Raw genomic sequence first — 14,131 nt, forward strand, 5'->3', positions numbered from 1 at the left:
TACATTGAGAAAGACATATTTTGTAAGATTGATCGTGAAAGAATTTTGAATAGTTTTCAGGTTATGAGACCCCGTCAAGAACAATTGTAATGTTAGGTAACCTTAGTTAACGGTCGATAAACTTTTGTCCTTGTTATTATAATATAGTATATTTTATTATATTTTTATATTTATTTATTTGTATATTAATATTTTTGCCCCTCCTACTATAATTTCCTGGATCCGTCCCTGACTACTTCAAATAAGTCCTAAACAGTGGGGCACCCGATAAAGCCAAAAGCACTTTATTATTAGTGTCACTACTATTTAGAAAAGGTATATACTCCACTTAATAAAAATGTATCTACTATTGCTCTTAAATTGCTAAAGATTTCATACATGCATCTTGCCAATGTCATCATAATAAATATTTATTTCCTCATAAAACATATATGGGGCAGCAATTTACTCAAGAAATCCAGACTATAGAGATACAATAAAACTAAGCATTAATTGATGCGGTATGAAAATAATTGAAACAACTCGGAAAATGCTAAGCAAATTCAAAATTGAAATGAATCTCATGTCTTCAGCCGCTATATATATGTACACAAAGAGAGCTCGAAAACTCACCAAGAAAAAGAAATCACTGTTAAAACCTAAAAGCAATGACTAGAAAGAAGGTAACCCTTGCCTACATTACTAATGATTCAGAGAGAAAAGCTTCATACAAGAAGCGAAAGAAAGGTCTGATAAAGAAGGTGAGCAAGCTGAGCACCCTCTGTGGTGTGCAAGCCTGCGTCATCATCTACAGCCCGTACGACACCGTGCCGGTGGTATGGCCGTCGCCTCTCGATGCGCAGTCAATCCTTGCCCGTTTCCGCAAGCTCTCCATCATGGACCAGAGCCGGAAGATGGTCAATCAGGAGAGCTTCACTCGGCAACGGATCAAGAAGGCGACGGAGCAGCTCCGCCGCCTCCAGAAGGACAACACCTGCCGCGAGCTTGAGGCCTTTATGTTCCGCTGCATTCTCGGCCAAGCCTCCCTCGACGACCTCCAGATCCATGACGTCTCGGAGATGAGCTTTGTCATCAGCCAGACGCTCCGGGATATCAAAGCCAGGATGGACGCCATGGCGGCGGAGCACCAGCGCAATCTGTCTGCGCCGCCGCCGCTGCCTCCACTCCTGCCGCCGCCTCCTATGCTGGCGTTGCCTCCTCCTCCTGTGGTGGAAGAGGCTCCACCACAGATGGAGGAGGATGTCATGGAGAGCTTCCCGTGGAATCTGGTCCAGAGCCCGGGAGGAGGAGGCGGGATGGAAGGGAGCGGGCTCGGGTGGGATCCAGGGATGGTGCTGCCGTATCCCTACATTTTCAGCCAGTCTAGCTCTTCTCAATTTGGCCAGAATCAGAATCGGAATACAGATCCGAATCCTAACCCTAACCCTAACCCTAACCCTAACCCTAATCCTAATCCTAATCCTAATCCTAATCGTTTCAACCCGTGATGCTCTCATTAGTTCTATGTTGTTTGAGATTATGACATGAAGGATTTAAATTTTTTATGTTTAGGGTTAAGTTAATATGCGATTTGTATCCTGGTTTATTACTGTATGATGAATCTGGAGTTGAGTAATTTGTTTGATTAAAGTGTTTTGTGTCTTCTCAATTTTAGTAGTTATATGATCTTCGTAGATATACTATTATTATTACTTCCATTTTAAACTGCAGAGAAATTGAGTTATATGATCTTCATAGATGTTAATATTAATATTACTTCCTTTTAAAAAGGCGGAAAATTTCTATTGCAGGCGTTTAACATAACTCTTAGGAATTCCATTTCAGAAAGAAAGCTAAACATGCTCTTTTTACTAGTAAAAACTAAAAGTATTAGTATTAAGTTGTAATGTAACTCTCCGTTAATTACATTTTTTGCAATGATTTTCATGTGTATTTGTAATATTATAGGGAAAGTAAAATAATCTTATACGTGGCAATATTACAACTCAAATAGTAATAAATCTTCATTGCATTTACTAAATTAAAATTTGCTGTTAATATCTCGTTACAATAAAATAAGAATAAATCGTTACATCTGTTCAGGGGCGGACCTACATATAAATTGGGTAGGGCTTTAGCCCCTAATGAATCTATTTTTTTTAAAATTTTCTATTATAAAGTTTCAAAATGTATCCATATTTTACACATATTATAGTATAAAAGCCACTATTGATAATCTAAATTACTTGAAAATTTATTTTTAAATAAAATTTTGAAAATTTAGCCCCTACTCGTATTTATTTCTGCATCCGCCCTTGCATCTGTTACATGGATCGAATTTTTAGGAGTAAATTAGGGATCGAATTTTTAGGAGATAGTTGCATCTGAAATAAGAGATAGTTGCATCTGAAATAGGGATCGAATTTTTAGGAGTAAATTACTGGTTACACATGATTTTTTAACCATTGTTCATCATCATGGCTTCTCATGACAGCGTACATAATAAATTTGACCTAAAAGCATTTAATATTTTTTACCAATTTAAATATCAATAACGTGCCTTAGTTTATAGATAGGAATGTAATAATGATTGATATTAGCCGGTATTAAATAAAAAGATAGGAATAATTGTATACAAAATCAAGCTTAATGTCAATGCATTTATGAGTAGATTAGACCTAGTCCTTAACATAAAACATGTACTATCTCCGTCCTTAAAAGATGTTTCAAACATGTCTCACTTTTCTTTTTAGTTTGTCCTACTAAAAATATCACATTACTATTTTTGAAAAAAAATTCCACTCACATTAGTATAAAAGTTATACTTTTTTCTCTCCACTTAACACACACAAAATAAAACCTCCTAAAATCTCGTGACATCCCATAAGTGTGACATCTATTGTGGGCGGAGGGAGTATTAAGATACGAAGTTCAAGCCATGCCACCCCTGCTTCCATGTCGTAACCACTGTCATCACAGAGCTGTTGGGTTACAAACCCATCCCACATCGGATGAGGGAGGGAAGTTGGAAGGTGTATATAATTCCTGTCCAACCCCAATTAGTTTGAGGCCTTTTGGGAGTGACCCAAAAACAAATCCGTGCGGGCTTGACCCAAAGCGGACAATATCAAACTAATGTTGTAGTCGACGATCCTAACAAGTGGTATCAGAGCCCAGGTGGCTATGGGACGTGCCTGGATGAGCCCCGGTTAGGGTCGGCCCCTGAAGGACTCAAAGTTAGAGTCGGGCCCAGGATGACCCAGGGGCCAGGGCTGGAACAACCCATGTTCGTGTCGACTGCGTTCCCGATGTGGTCTCGGTTTGAGGGGAGGTTTGTTGGGTTACAAACCCATCCCACATCGGATGAAGGGGGGAAGTTGGAAGGTGTATATAATTCATGTCCAACCCCAATTAGTTCGAGGCCTTTTGGGAGTGACCCAATAACAAATCTGTGCGGACCTGATCCAAAACGGACAATATCAAACTAATGTTGTAGTCGATGATCCTAATAAGAGCCTCATTGCCACGCTCTGGGATGACAATGCCTTGATCTTAGTCATCGTTCTGATAAATTCGCTAAATCCCTTCGATTTGATAAGCTTAGATGTTTGCTTTCGTGATGAAGTGTATTTTGATTTTTTTTTAAAATTAGCTTGCTTTTCTGAGTAGTGGAAATTTTATTGCTTTTACTAGTATTTGGAATTAGATGAAATTTGCTTTATTGTAACGTTGCGAATATCTATAACGTGTTTACTTCGTAGTACACCGTACCGAAAACTACTATAAGTGTGGGAAAGCTAAACCCGAGGTGGAAAATTCTATTTGAGGAATATGAAGTACAGTTGGCTTTATACCCACGTACTCCCTCCGTCCCCAATTAGGAGTTACTTTTTGACCGGACACGGGTTTTAAGGAAGTGTTTGAATGTGTGGTGTAATAAACGGAGTTAGGTAGTGGAATGTGGGATCTCTTTGACTTTTAGGGTATTTTTGATGTCCAAATATAGTAAGTAGAAAGAGTGACTCTTAATCGGGGACGGACCGAAATGGAAAAGAGAGACTCTTAATCGGGGACGGAGGGAGTATATAATAACTGTGATCTGTGGTCAGCATACTCTGTTTTAAGTAGGTTTTACTGCTTGCTATGTGAATATTGTGCAATCTCGCCACCATAAATCAATGAGTCAGTTCGCAGTAGTTATGATAATGCCTTTGATTGTAGGCATCGCTCAAAATCTCTTTGGAGACTATTTTTAAATTATCTAGTTGTTTCTTAAATCACCCAAAATTTCTTTGTTTTTTAAATTATCTAGTTGTTAGAGACTATTTTTGTATTGGGTAAGCGACACTTAACTCTTTTAGTCCGCGATATTCTGTTTGGGTAGGCAGCTTCAATTTAGGGCTTTAGTTAGTTTTTGTTTTCCTTAGTGGATTTTTTTTTTGCTACTTGTATTCTCCCTATTTCGATTCGAGGAGTTTGTTTCGTTTGCCATCTTAACGATTTGTTGTGTATTGCTAGATCAATCCCTAAACGTGTCACATATTATTGTGTGAAACTATTATTTGCTTTTGATTATTATATTTGATTCATAAGATTAAATCTCACAACTTAATCATAGATGGATAGTCATATGATAATTAGTTATAGTCACTTCTCTTCAACTAAAATAATTCCTTAACTTAACCATAAATAGATAATCATATGATAATGAGTCATATGACCCGTATAACACATTTGTGTATGTAATATTGTTATAGTGGGTTTGGTCCAAGGTAGATCAATTTAAATAGTGATCCATTATACTAATGTTTAGCATGGTCTAAAGTAAATGGGCTTCTTGGAGTTCTAGGGCTCAGGTATGGTTTAGCCCATTAATTAAGTGTACAACAGTTACTATATTAGCTCATAATTAATAATCTTGTTTTTTTTCACTTTTATTAATTGATCCAACAAAACTATTTACTTTTTTATTTTTTTTAGTAGCTACTTTATGGTGGTATGACTCATTTTATTAACTCACTGTATATTATTACATCAAACTAAAAATATCCTTTTCTCATTTGTTGGATAAATTTGAAGTTGTGTAACATCGTTTCGAGGAGGAGCGAAGATAAAATCTTTTATTTCATGTTTTGTTGCTACAAGTTGTTTTGGTTGTTTGTTGCTTATTGACTTGTTAGTTTTGGAAGTTTTTAAAATCATGAATTCAGTTTTATTCAGCGTGTTTAGTTTCTTTATGTATGATCTCGCTTACCTTGAATCTGAGTAGCTATTAAAGGTTTTACGTTCGATTGCTGAGGATTTCTGAATGAAAGGTGTTAAGATGTTCAGATCTAGTTGTTCGTAGCATCATAGAGTAGATCTAGGTTGGTTTGTGTTGATTGAAGGTATGATAATGTCTGATTTAGCTTCAGAGGTGGTAGATCTGATAACTGATTTGTGATTTCTGCATGATTTTGGCTTAGTTGCTTGTTTATATGGATGTGTTTAATTCTTAGGGTAGATTTAAATTTACCAATTGTTATGATAAGTTTGTTGTTTGATTCAGATCTGGTTATGCTCTGTTTTCATGTTGATTCTGTGAAGAAGATGAAGTTGTTAGAAACGGTTTACTTTATCTTACGTTTTGCAGGAGACTGATATTCATTTACCTTTACCTTGTTTGGCCATTTCAGGAAATTTCAGTATGAGTTGATTAATTAGAATTTATCTTTGTTTTAGCGAATGGATCAGTTTAGTTAGTTTAGTCTCCTAGTTCGTTTAATCGAGTAGTTTAACTTAACCCACCCTGTAAAGCGTGGCCGCAGTCAATTCCCATTTTGTCCGCAACAAATGTAGAACACATCATCTCTGTGGGATTGATCATAACTTTCCTTTACTAAATCTATAGTATTGTGAGTTAAGGTTTTTAAATGCCCTGAGTTCCTCCTTTTGCGCACTCAAGTCGGATTAAGTCAAATGATCTGTTTGAATTTCCACTTGATCCACTCACCGGCATTCGCAGGTAAAAGGCATACATTGGTCAGTTGGATCAGTTTGACAATCTAACTTGAGCAGTCCACAACGACAAGAGCAATTCGGAGAACATTAAAGCAATTTCAGTATCTTTAAAAATAATTCGGACCGAGTCAGATATACGAATTAATGAAAAGAAAGAAAAATTGATCGGTTTGTGTTCATATCTTAAATGTGTAGCAATTTAAAATTTAAAATTTAAAATGCTCGAAATTACTTAGAAAAATCATCTTTGAATAGTAGCTGCACCAACACATTTGGGTCATTACACTCAACAAAGTAAATGTAATAAGCACCTAATTTCGTCAAGTTCGGTTGCCAAAGACTATGAAATTCAAATTGAATAAAAACTAAATTAAATGGAAAATAAGTATTTATAAATTGGTGGTTAAACTAAGATTCTGTTTGACCTAAAGCGACAGCTGCTCTCCAATAAATGGCGATAATGATTGCCTTAATTTCACACTGCAACTAGCATTAATTTATTTTTAGAATATATGGAAATAATTAAATTGACGATAGAGACTATATCTCAATGTTGATGTAGATTATTACTGGTGCAGATAAAATATTTTAATTTGGGTGATAGATAGAGATTACCTCGCTGTGCGGATGTGTAAGAGACAATTTCTTTGGTCGGTTTCCCGATAACACTAATTGATTTCATCATTAACTGTAATTACTAATTAGCCGTATGGCTTGAAATGATAATTTAGAAACTAATTAATTAGCATTGAAGTACAAAAAAATGAAAGAGAAATTATTGATGGTTATACTTAATTTGAGTTAAATATTGACAATATTTATAATTTTTTCTATTAAATGGATGTTAATATTATTTTTTATTTTAGGTCAAAGAAAAACAATATTCCGATTAATTAGACATATTAAAAAATAAGGGTGTTGGCAGCATGATTACAACTTTTTCTCAGGTCACCGAGGATTGAGATTGTTTCCTGTCGACCCAATCAAATTAATCATCTAAAAAATCTTATATATCCATTAATTCTACCAATTGTTTGACGTATATAATAAGAAAATGGTTCATATTTTAATGAATATTTTTGTGTAAACGCTTTGCCAAAATCCGTCATATATTATTTAGAAGTATTGGACTCTTATATACTTTGTTCGTCTCATTCAAAGTGACATATTTTCTTTTTTTTTTTGATATCATAATCTAAATGAGACATTTCTTAAAATAAAAATACTATTCTCATATTATGTTCTCTCTTAATTTATTTTCTCTTTATTTAAATTACAAAACAATATTGCATAGTAGTATAAATTATTTTATATAACCACACACAAAATTCTAAACAAAAGCTAGACTTAAATTTCAAAGTGAATTAAAAAGCAAAACTCTAGCATCTATTTGTTGTGTAGTTAAATAAAAATAATACTGCCTAATTTAATATAGATGCTAGAGTTTTGCTTTTTAATTCACTTTGTAAACTCTACCAACCTCGACTAAAGTTTTGGTTTTTCCTCATAATATTTAATATATATTTGTTAAAAATATGTTAAATCATGCCACACATCAACTTGGTATTGATAAAAAAAAGACTTATTGATGATGTTTTATCTCTAAGTGTGAGATAACTCTTCCCTATTATAAGATCTGTTAAAAGAGTAACTGACTAATTTGAAATTTACCTACGTATAATAAACAATAATTTACAAATGATTATGTGGTGTAGACAATTAGCGGTTCAGCTTGCGTACTGTGAGTTCAGTGTTCAATTCCTGCTGGGTGCACGGTTCTTTATTTGTTTTAGCATTTACGAGTATTATTTTTTGTTTTTTTTTCAATTTTCCCGCAAATAATCTGATTCTTAATTTATTTCATATTTATAGTATTTTTTAATCACGCTAGTAGATTTTCTCATAAATAAACTAATACATTTGTCTAGTTGTAATTAAATCATTTATCTAATTCTCATGGTTAATTTATTTATAGGTTTTTTCTCACATTTGTGTATTTTTTTTTATTTTCTATTTATGTAATATTGTTATGTAAGATTACAAAGTAGAAATATTCTTAATAATCTAAGAATTAAAATACTACTAGTAATAGTACTTCTTTAGCCTCATACAAATGTATATATATCATACTCCCTCCGTCCCACACTATGAGTCACATTTTACCATTTCGGTTCATCCCACAATAAGAGTCACATTTTACTTTTACCATTAATGATAAGTAGGTTTCACATTCCACTGACTCACACCACTCACATTCTATTATAAAACCAATATAAAAGTGGACCTCATATTAGTAAATTAATTTTTGAGTTACACTTTAATTTTAAAAAAAATGTATTCTTCAATTATTTTGATACCGACACTATTATTGTGTAGTACTATATCTGCATGTTAAAATTCTTTTAAAAAATGAAATTCTATATCATGTCCACTTATATTCAAAAATTTCTTAAATTTTATCTCACATCGACTTAGTATTAATCATGTCTTAGAGGAGCACTATTGTGATACCGTAATTAAAATGACAACCTAGGCAAGCAATGCGATACATAGGCAAACAACTCGGCATATATTTCTAAGCAATTTGCAATACGAAATCAGAGTACTATGGTGACATCGTAGTTAAAATAACAATTTAGGCAAGCAATCTGTGGTACATAGGCAAGCAATATGTAATACATAGACAAGCAATTCGGAATATGATTTCAAACAATCTGTGATACGAAATCAGAGACATGCTAAGTTTGAATCTGCTCCTAAATCTAAAGGTCCTTATTGGTGGTTGGTTGTCATTTTAATTTGAATTGTCACTTTAGCAAGTAGTATAACTCTATAGTCGAAGTTTATCTTTTCATAATTTGTTTTATAAACCAACGTTGAAATTTTGGCTAATTGACCCAAATGAAACGTAGCGCTTTGTTGTTTCTGTATCCAGAGAATTAAAGATATTATCAATTTAATGTGATGTTATCATTGTTTCATTTTAAATGCCAAATCATGATGTATCATTGTATTATTTTAAATGCGATATCACCTTTTATTGCAGCGTACGACAGCGTCGATTAGCTAAATTTTTAGTTCAAAGTTTAAATTATAAAATGAACAATGGAAATATGGTTGCGATATAATTGTAATTATTATAAATTCAAGCTAACAAATTAATTACTAAGAAATCAAAATTGAGAAACTTTTTAGTAATAACGCCAATGTTTATGTAATTAGAGACTGGTTTTAATAAATCATGGTTTACATCCAATTAATATTAATTTGTAGTATATTTCATTGTTTGATCAGCTTAAATTTTAAAAATTGTTTGACAATGTAAACGTAAATAGGAGGAAAATATTAGTGCAACGTGAGTTCTATATAATTAAATTGAAATAAATTAATGAAATGTAAAGTATGTTAAATAGAATATTTACTGAGGTATAAGAGCATCCTCATCCGTGCTCTTGCCAACGAGTATGGATGTGGGCCCGGACCCACTTTTGTTACTTTTTTACTCCCTACTCTTAGACAAAAAATAAAAATTACATAATTAAAATTCTAAAAATTAAAAATTACATAATTAAAATCCAAAAAATTAAAAATTACATAATTAAACACCTAAAAATAAAAATTACATAATTAAACTCTTAAAAAATAAAAATTACATAATTAAAAGCTAAAAATACCCCCGTGGAAGACTATTCATCCAGCTCTACCCCCAATGTTCGTTGGAGACCCCGTATCATTGCCACATGCGATCGAAGTTGCTCGTGGGTCATATTTGACCTATCGGCCAAATTGAGTTGGGCCAAAACCCCCCACAACGAGTTGGTGGGGGGTTTGAGGTGGCACAAAGGGAGCGGGAGCGGGGGCGGATGGAGTCGCGGCGCGACGCGGTTGGCCGTCAACTTCTTCCTTCCTTGCAGCCGGCGTTGGGAACTACTCGGGCCGGCGTCGGGGCTACCCAAGTTAGCTCCGACGAAATGGGTGGACACCTCATCGGAGCCGGTGTCGGATACGGATACCGACCTCGACCGTTTGCCGGAGGAGCTAGAGGAGGATGCTACACCTCCCCTACACTTCGAATGCACACGCACCTCCTGCCAAACATTGAGGTACTTGAACGGTTTGTAGTGTTGGGATTGGTAGGTCGCCAATGCGGCACTGATGATGTCGACCTCGCTTCTGCCGTTCCCCGCCGACCGCTCTTCCTGGAGGTAATACCCCTGGAACTTTTGGATTTCTTTGTTGGCTCTGTATACGGCATTGCCCACCATACTCTGGTTGAGCTCGATTGTTTCAGCCGACCAGTTTTCATTGTACCGGCGATAGATGCGCCACAAAAAATGGTCCTCGGATTGGTTCGTGCCAATCGCCGGATCTTCGGAGATAGACAAAATCGCTTTGAATAAGTGCTTCATCTCCCCCGGAGTGTGCGGGGTGCGGACACCACGAGTAGGAAGAGGAGGAGTTTGAGAGCCGCCACTCCCTCCCGCTCTAGGTATGGGTGGTTCGGGTGCCCACCCGTATTTCTCATCGGGGGCATCTTGGTCGTCGACCGGGTAAGGCCGGTAGCCATCCGGAGCTTGCGAACTTTGGGTTTGAGGAGGGGCCAAAAATTCCGTTCTCGGACTAGGAAATGGTTGTGAACCGAACCATTCGGGGTTCCAACCGTGGGAGCCGGAGGGGTGATCGTCGGAGCCGGACATTTTTTTGTTGTAAGAGTGAAAGAAAGATTGAGAATTGTAAGAAGGGAAATGAGAGAATTTAGCTGAGAATTGTGTAGTGTGGTGTGAAATTTTTTGTGTGGAAGTGGGGGTATTTATAGATAAAAATGTGTATTTTTTGGGAAAAAAATTAAAAAATAAATTAAAAGTGGGGAGAAAACGGATATAATTTTTTGGGAAGTGGGAATTTTTTTTTTAATCAATTTTTTTAATTAAAATCTGATTTTTTAAAATAAAATTAAAAAATTGAATTTGCCAACGGCATTGCCGTTGGCCAATCAGGAGCCGCCACGTCAGCTGCTCGCTAGCACAAACGTGCTCTTAGCTAAGAGCAGCGCCGCGCCAGCGTCAAGAGCGCAGCGGCGAGCAGGCGGTGCCGCGCCGCTGGCACGGACGGACGAGCCGTTGCTCACCGCTGCAGATGCTCTAAACAAATAAACAAATAAAGGATATTTGTTGGAGACAGAAGGGAAAGGGCGCTGGCACGGACGGACGAGCCGCTGCTCACCGCTGCAGATGCTCTAAACAAATAAATAAATAAAGGATATTTGTTGACAATTGGCATGTAATTTAATTTTTTCTTTTCTGTGTCTATCATATAAATGTTTAATTGATTTTCTGTCCCTAACAAATAATGACTTTAGATAATGGACAATTATTTTTTATTAAATAAATAATTTTACGTGAATAATTATAAGCAGGAATGTTCAAGAAAAAAAATTAATTACCCATTCTTTCTGAATGACTACCAAGACAACTGACTGTTCCGAAGGCATTACTACCGATTGTTCAATACATATACTGGATCAAAATACATGCTCCCTCCTTCAGTGAAATGTTGTCCATTTTTGTCATTTTGGTTCGTTCGTGAAAAATTGTCTACTTTGTTTTTTCTATTTTTGATAAATGGACTTCACTTTCCACTAGTTCTTTACACTCACATTTTATTATAAAACTAATATATGCATGTCGGACCCTCATTCCACTAACTTTTTCAACTCACTTTTTTATTCACATTTTTTAAAACCCGCGCCAGAGTCAAATTTGGACAATATTTCATGGATGGAGAAGTACTACTAATTAAATTAAATAGTTAAATAAAAATTCATATGCATTGACATATGTTAGTAACTAGCAAGAGTAAACCCTCATATATAACCCAAAAATATTGCATTAATAATTGTCCAACAATAATATTTATTAAATCTGACAAAATGCCTCAATAATATATTTATTAAATCACAAAATTGCTTTTTCTTCGTCCAAGTTTTCAACTGAGTGTATTCAGCAATCAGACTCGTACATTTATTACAACAAGGAACGAGTCATATAATTACAAATTCAAAATAATATTGAAAATAACCGTTTTCTCCAATGAAATTAAGCATAAAAATCACAAATTTTTAATAAATATGAAAAAAAACTCATTTGCACAATTTTACATGGAAGAAAGAATATATCTGTATATTTCATCGTTAAAATATATTACAAATATCTATATTTCCTTTTTCGAAGAAAAAAATTGAATTTAGACTTTCATTCCCCCAACCCCAAGTAATCCCTGACGTCACTCGTGAAACAAGGGTACCGCCGCCACTCACGGCCGTGCAGCTTCAATATCTTCGCCGCCCTCTCCTTGGTCGTCGACTGCCCCGCACCGACATGCAGCAGCGCCACCAGCTTCTTTACCGCCCCGCACATCAGCATCTCCTCCAGCACCTTCTCCGTCGCGTGAAAACTGGCCACCAACATCAATATCTTCACCCCAATCTTAGTCGCCCCGCCGCTCGACACATTCAACATCTTCTTCGCCACCGCCGCGATCCCCAATCCGTGCTCCGAAAAGGCCAGCCTCCCCTCCGCCAATTCACACAGCAGCTTGATCAATTGCATAATCCTCTCGCATTTAGATCTGCTCGATTCCGGCAGCAGCTCCACCAGCGTGCAGATCGCGCCGGCCTCGATCGCCTTCAACCTCGACTTCTTGGACGCCTCCAGCATCTGCACCAGCAGCTTCAGCGCGCACGAGCTCGCCTTGCTGCAGATCTCGTCGGAGACGATCTCCAGCAGCGATTTGAAGAAACCGACGCCTTGATCCTGCGCGGCGTAGTTCCATTGGTAATCCGCCCTCGCCAATTTCTCGAACGTCGCCACCGCGCCGAATCTCGCCTCCGCGCCGCCGCGCTGGAGCACAATCGCCATCGAATTCATACAATTGGAGCTCATCAACACCTCCAGAATCTGCTCATCGCAGTCGGAAACCGGAATGAGGCGCAGCACCGCCACCGCCTCCTCGCAAGCCCTAAAAACCGCGAAATCCGAATTTTCCCCCAAAACCTGCTCCATTATCCTCACCAGCACCTCAACCCCGCCCAATCTCTTAAAATCCTCCTTCACCTCATCCCCCAATTCCACAATCGACCTCAGCCTTTTTAAACAGCTGACCTTAAACGGCGTCGAATCGATCTCCCCGAGCGCGGCGGCCAGCTCGTCGCGCTTTTCCGACGCCGCCACCGCTGGCGGCGGCGTAGATTCGCTCCGCCGCGATTGCCAGGCGGAAATCAGGCGCTGGAGCGTGTGATTGGGAGTCATGTCGAAAGCCTCGACGCATTGCATAGTGGCGGGGCAGGTGGTCTTTTTGTAGGTGAGGAACCATCTCTCGATGTTTTTCCTATCGTAGGTGACGCCGGTGGAGATGGTGACGGGATCCTTCATGATCTCCATGGAAATCGGGCAGCGGAAATCTTGAGGGCAGTCCATGGAAGGGATTCCATCCATTTCTCAAAAGGGAGTTTGAATTTGTAAGTGCGATTGTTTTTTGAAGACTTTTTATGAATGGCATTGACAATGAATATATAGAAGGTGTAGAGATTGGTGGAAGTGTGAAGAAAGAGGAGAGTCAAAACTTATCTGGCGTGTAGACATGGAAGGGACAACGAAACTGTGGGATCCGAGTTACTCTTTAAATTATTTTATTTCTCAATCCGCCCCGATATTTCTTGGTATTACCAATTTGACCACGCACAATTTCTTTTCTTCTAATTAAATTCAAATATTTTGTAGGCATCGGTGAGACTAATCTGGAATTTGCAAACATGATAAAATGGATTTCCGAAATTATGAATGATAAAATTATTATTGATTTCGGAATAATTTATAAATCATGGTAAATGAAATTTATATAAGCTTATCTACACATAAATATAATATTTTTATTATCTAATATTTTGTAGTATAAACATTTTTTATTTGATGTTATTATCATGATTTGTATTCATTTTGCCGAATTTCCAGAGAAAAAATTTAATTGGATTAATACTACTCCCTCCGTCCCATAGTAGAAGTCACACTTGGGGATCGACACGGTATTTTAGGAGGTATTTTTTTGTGTGTTAAGTGGAAAGAGAAAATAACATATTTATATTAATGTGAGAGAA

At 36.8% G+C, this 14,131-nt stretch overlaps 2 protein-coding genes across 2 annotated transcripts; one reads left to right on the top strand and one right to left on the bottom strand.

The window, feature by feature from the left end:
* The first annotated feature begins 647 nt into the window (after window positions 1-647).
* On the top strand, window positions 648-1,615 carry LOC121774508 (agamous-like MADS-box protein AGL80). Its single transcript, XM_042171372.1, has 2 exons — window positions 648-1,339; window positions 1,552-1,615. The coding sequence occupies exons 1-2, from the start codon at window positions 648-650 to the stop codon at window positions 1,613-1,615; spliced, it is 756 nt and encodes a 251-aa protein (XP_042027306.1).
* Window positions 1,616-12,111: 10,496 nt separating this feature from the next.
* Window positions 12,112-13,586, bottom strand: LOC121773918 (E3 ubiquitin-protein ligase PUB23-like). Its single transcript, XM_042170836.1, has one exon. It carries the CDS (start codon window positions 13,470-13,472, stop codon window positions 12,231-12,233), a length of 1,242 nt encoding a protein of 413 aa, XP_042026770.1. The 5' UTR covers window positions 13,473-13,586; the 3' UTR covers window positions 12,112-12,230.
* Window positions 13,587-14,131: the final 545 nt, after the last annotated feature.

This window comes from Salvia splendens, chromosome 17 (assembly GCF_004379255.2).
Source record: "Salvia splendens isolate huo1 chromosome 17, SspV2, whole genome shotgun sequence".
Classification (NCBI taxonomy): domain Eukaryota; kingdom Viridiplantae; phylum Streptophyta; class Magnoliopsida; order Lamiales; family Lamiaceae; genus Salvia; species Salvia splendens.

Excerpts from the sequence above, each read along its gene's own strand:
- LOC121773918 (XM_042170836.1), bottom strand. The coding sequence starts at position 13,472 with ATGGATGGAATCCCTTCCATGGACTGCCCTCAAGATTTCCGCTGCCCG.
- LOC121774508 (XM_042171372.1), top strand. The coding sequence starts at position 648 with ATGACTAGAAAGAAGGTAACCCTTGCCTACATTACTAATGATTCAGAG. Across the intron at positions 1,340-1,551 it reads GATCCAGGGATGGTGCTGCC|GGTTAAGTTAATATGCGATT; the intron begins GTATCCCTACAT and ends TTTTATGTTTAG.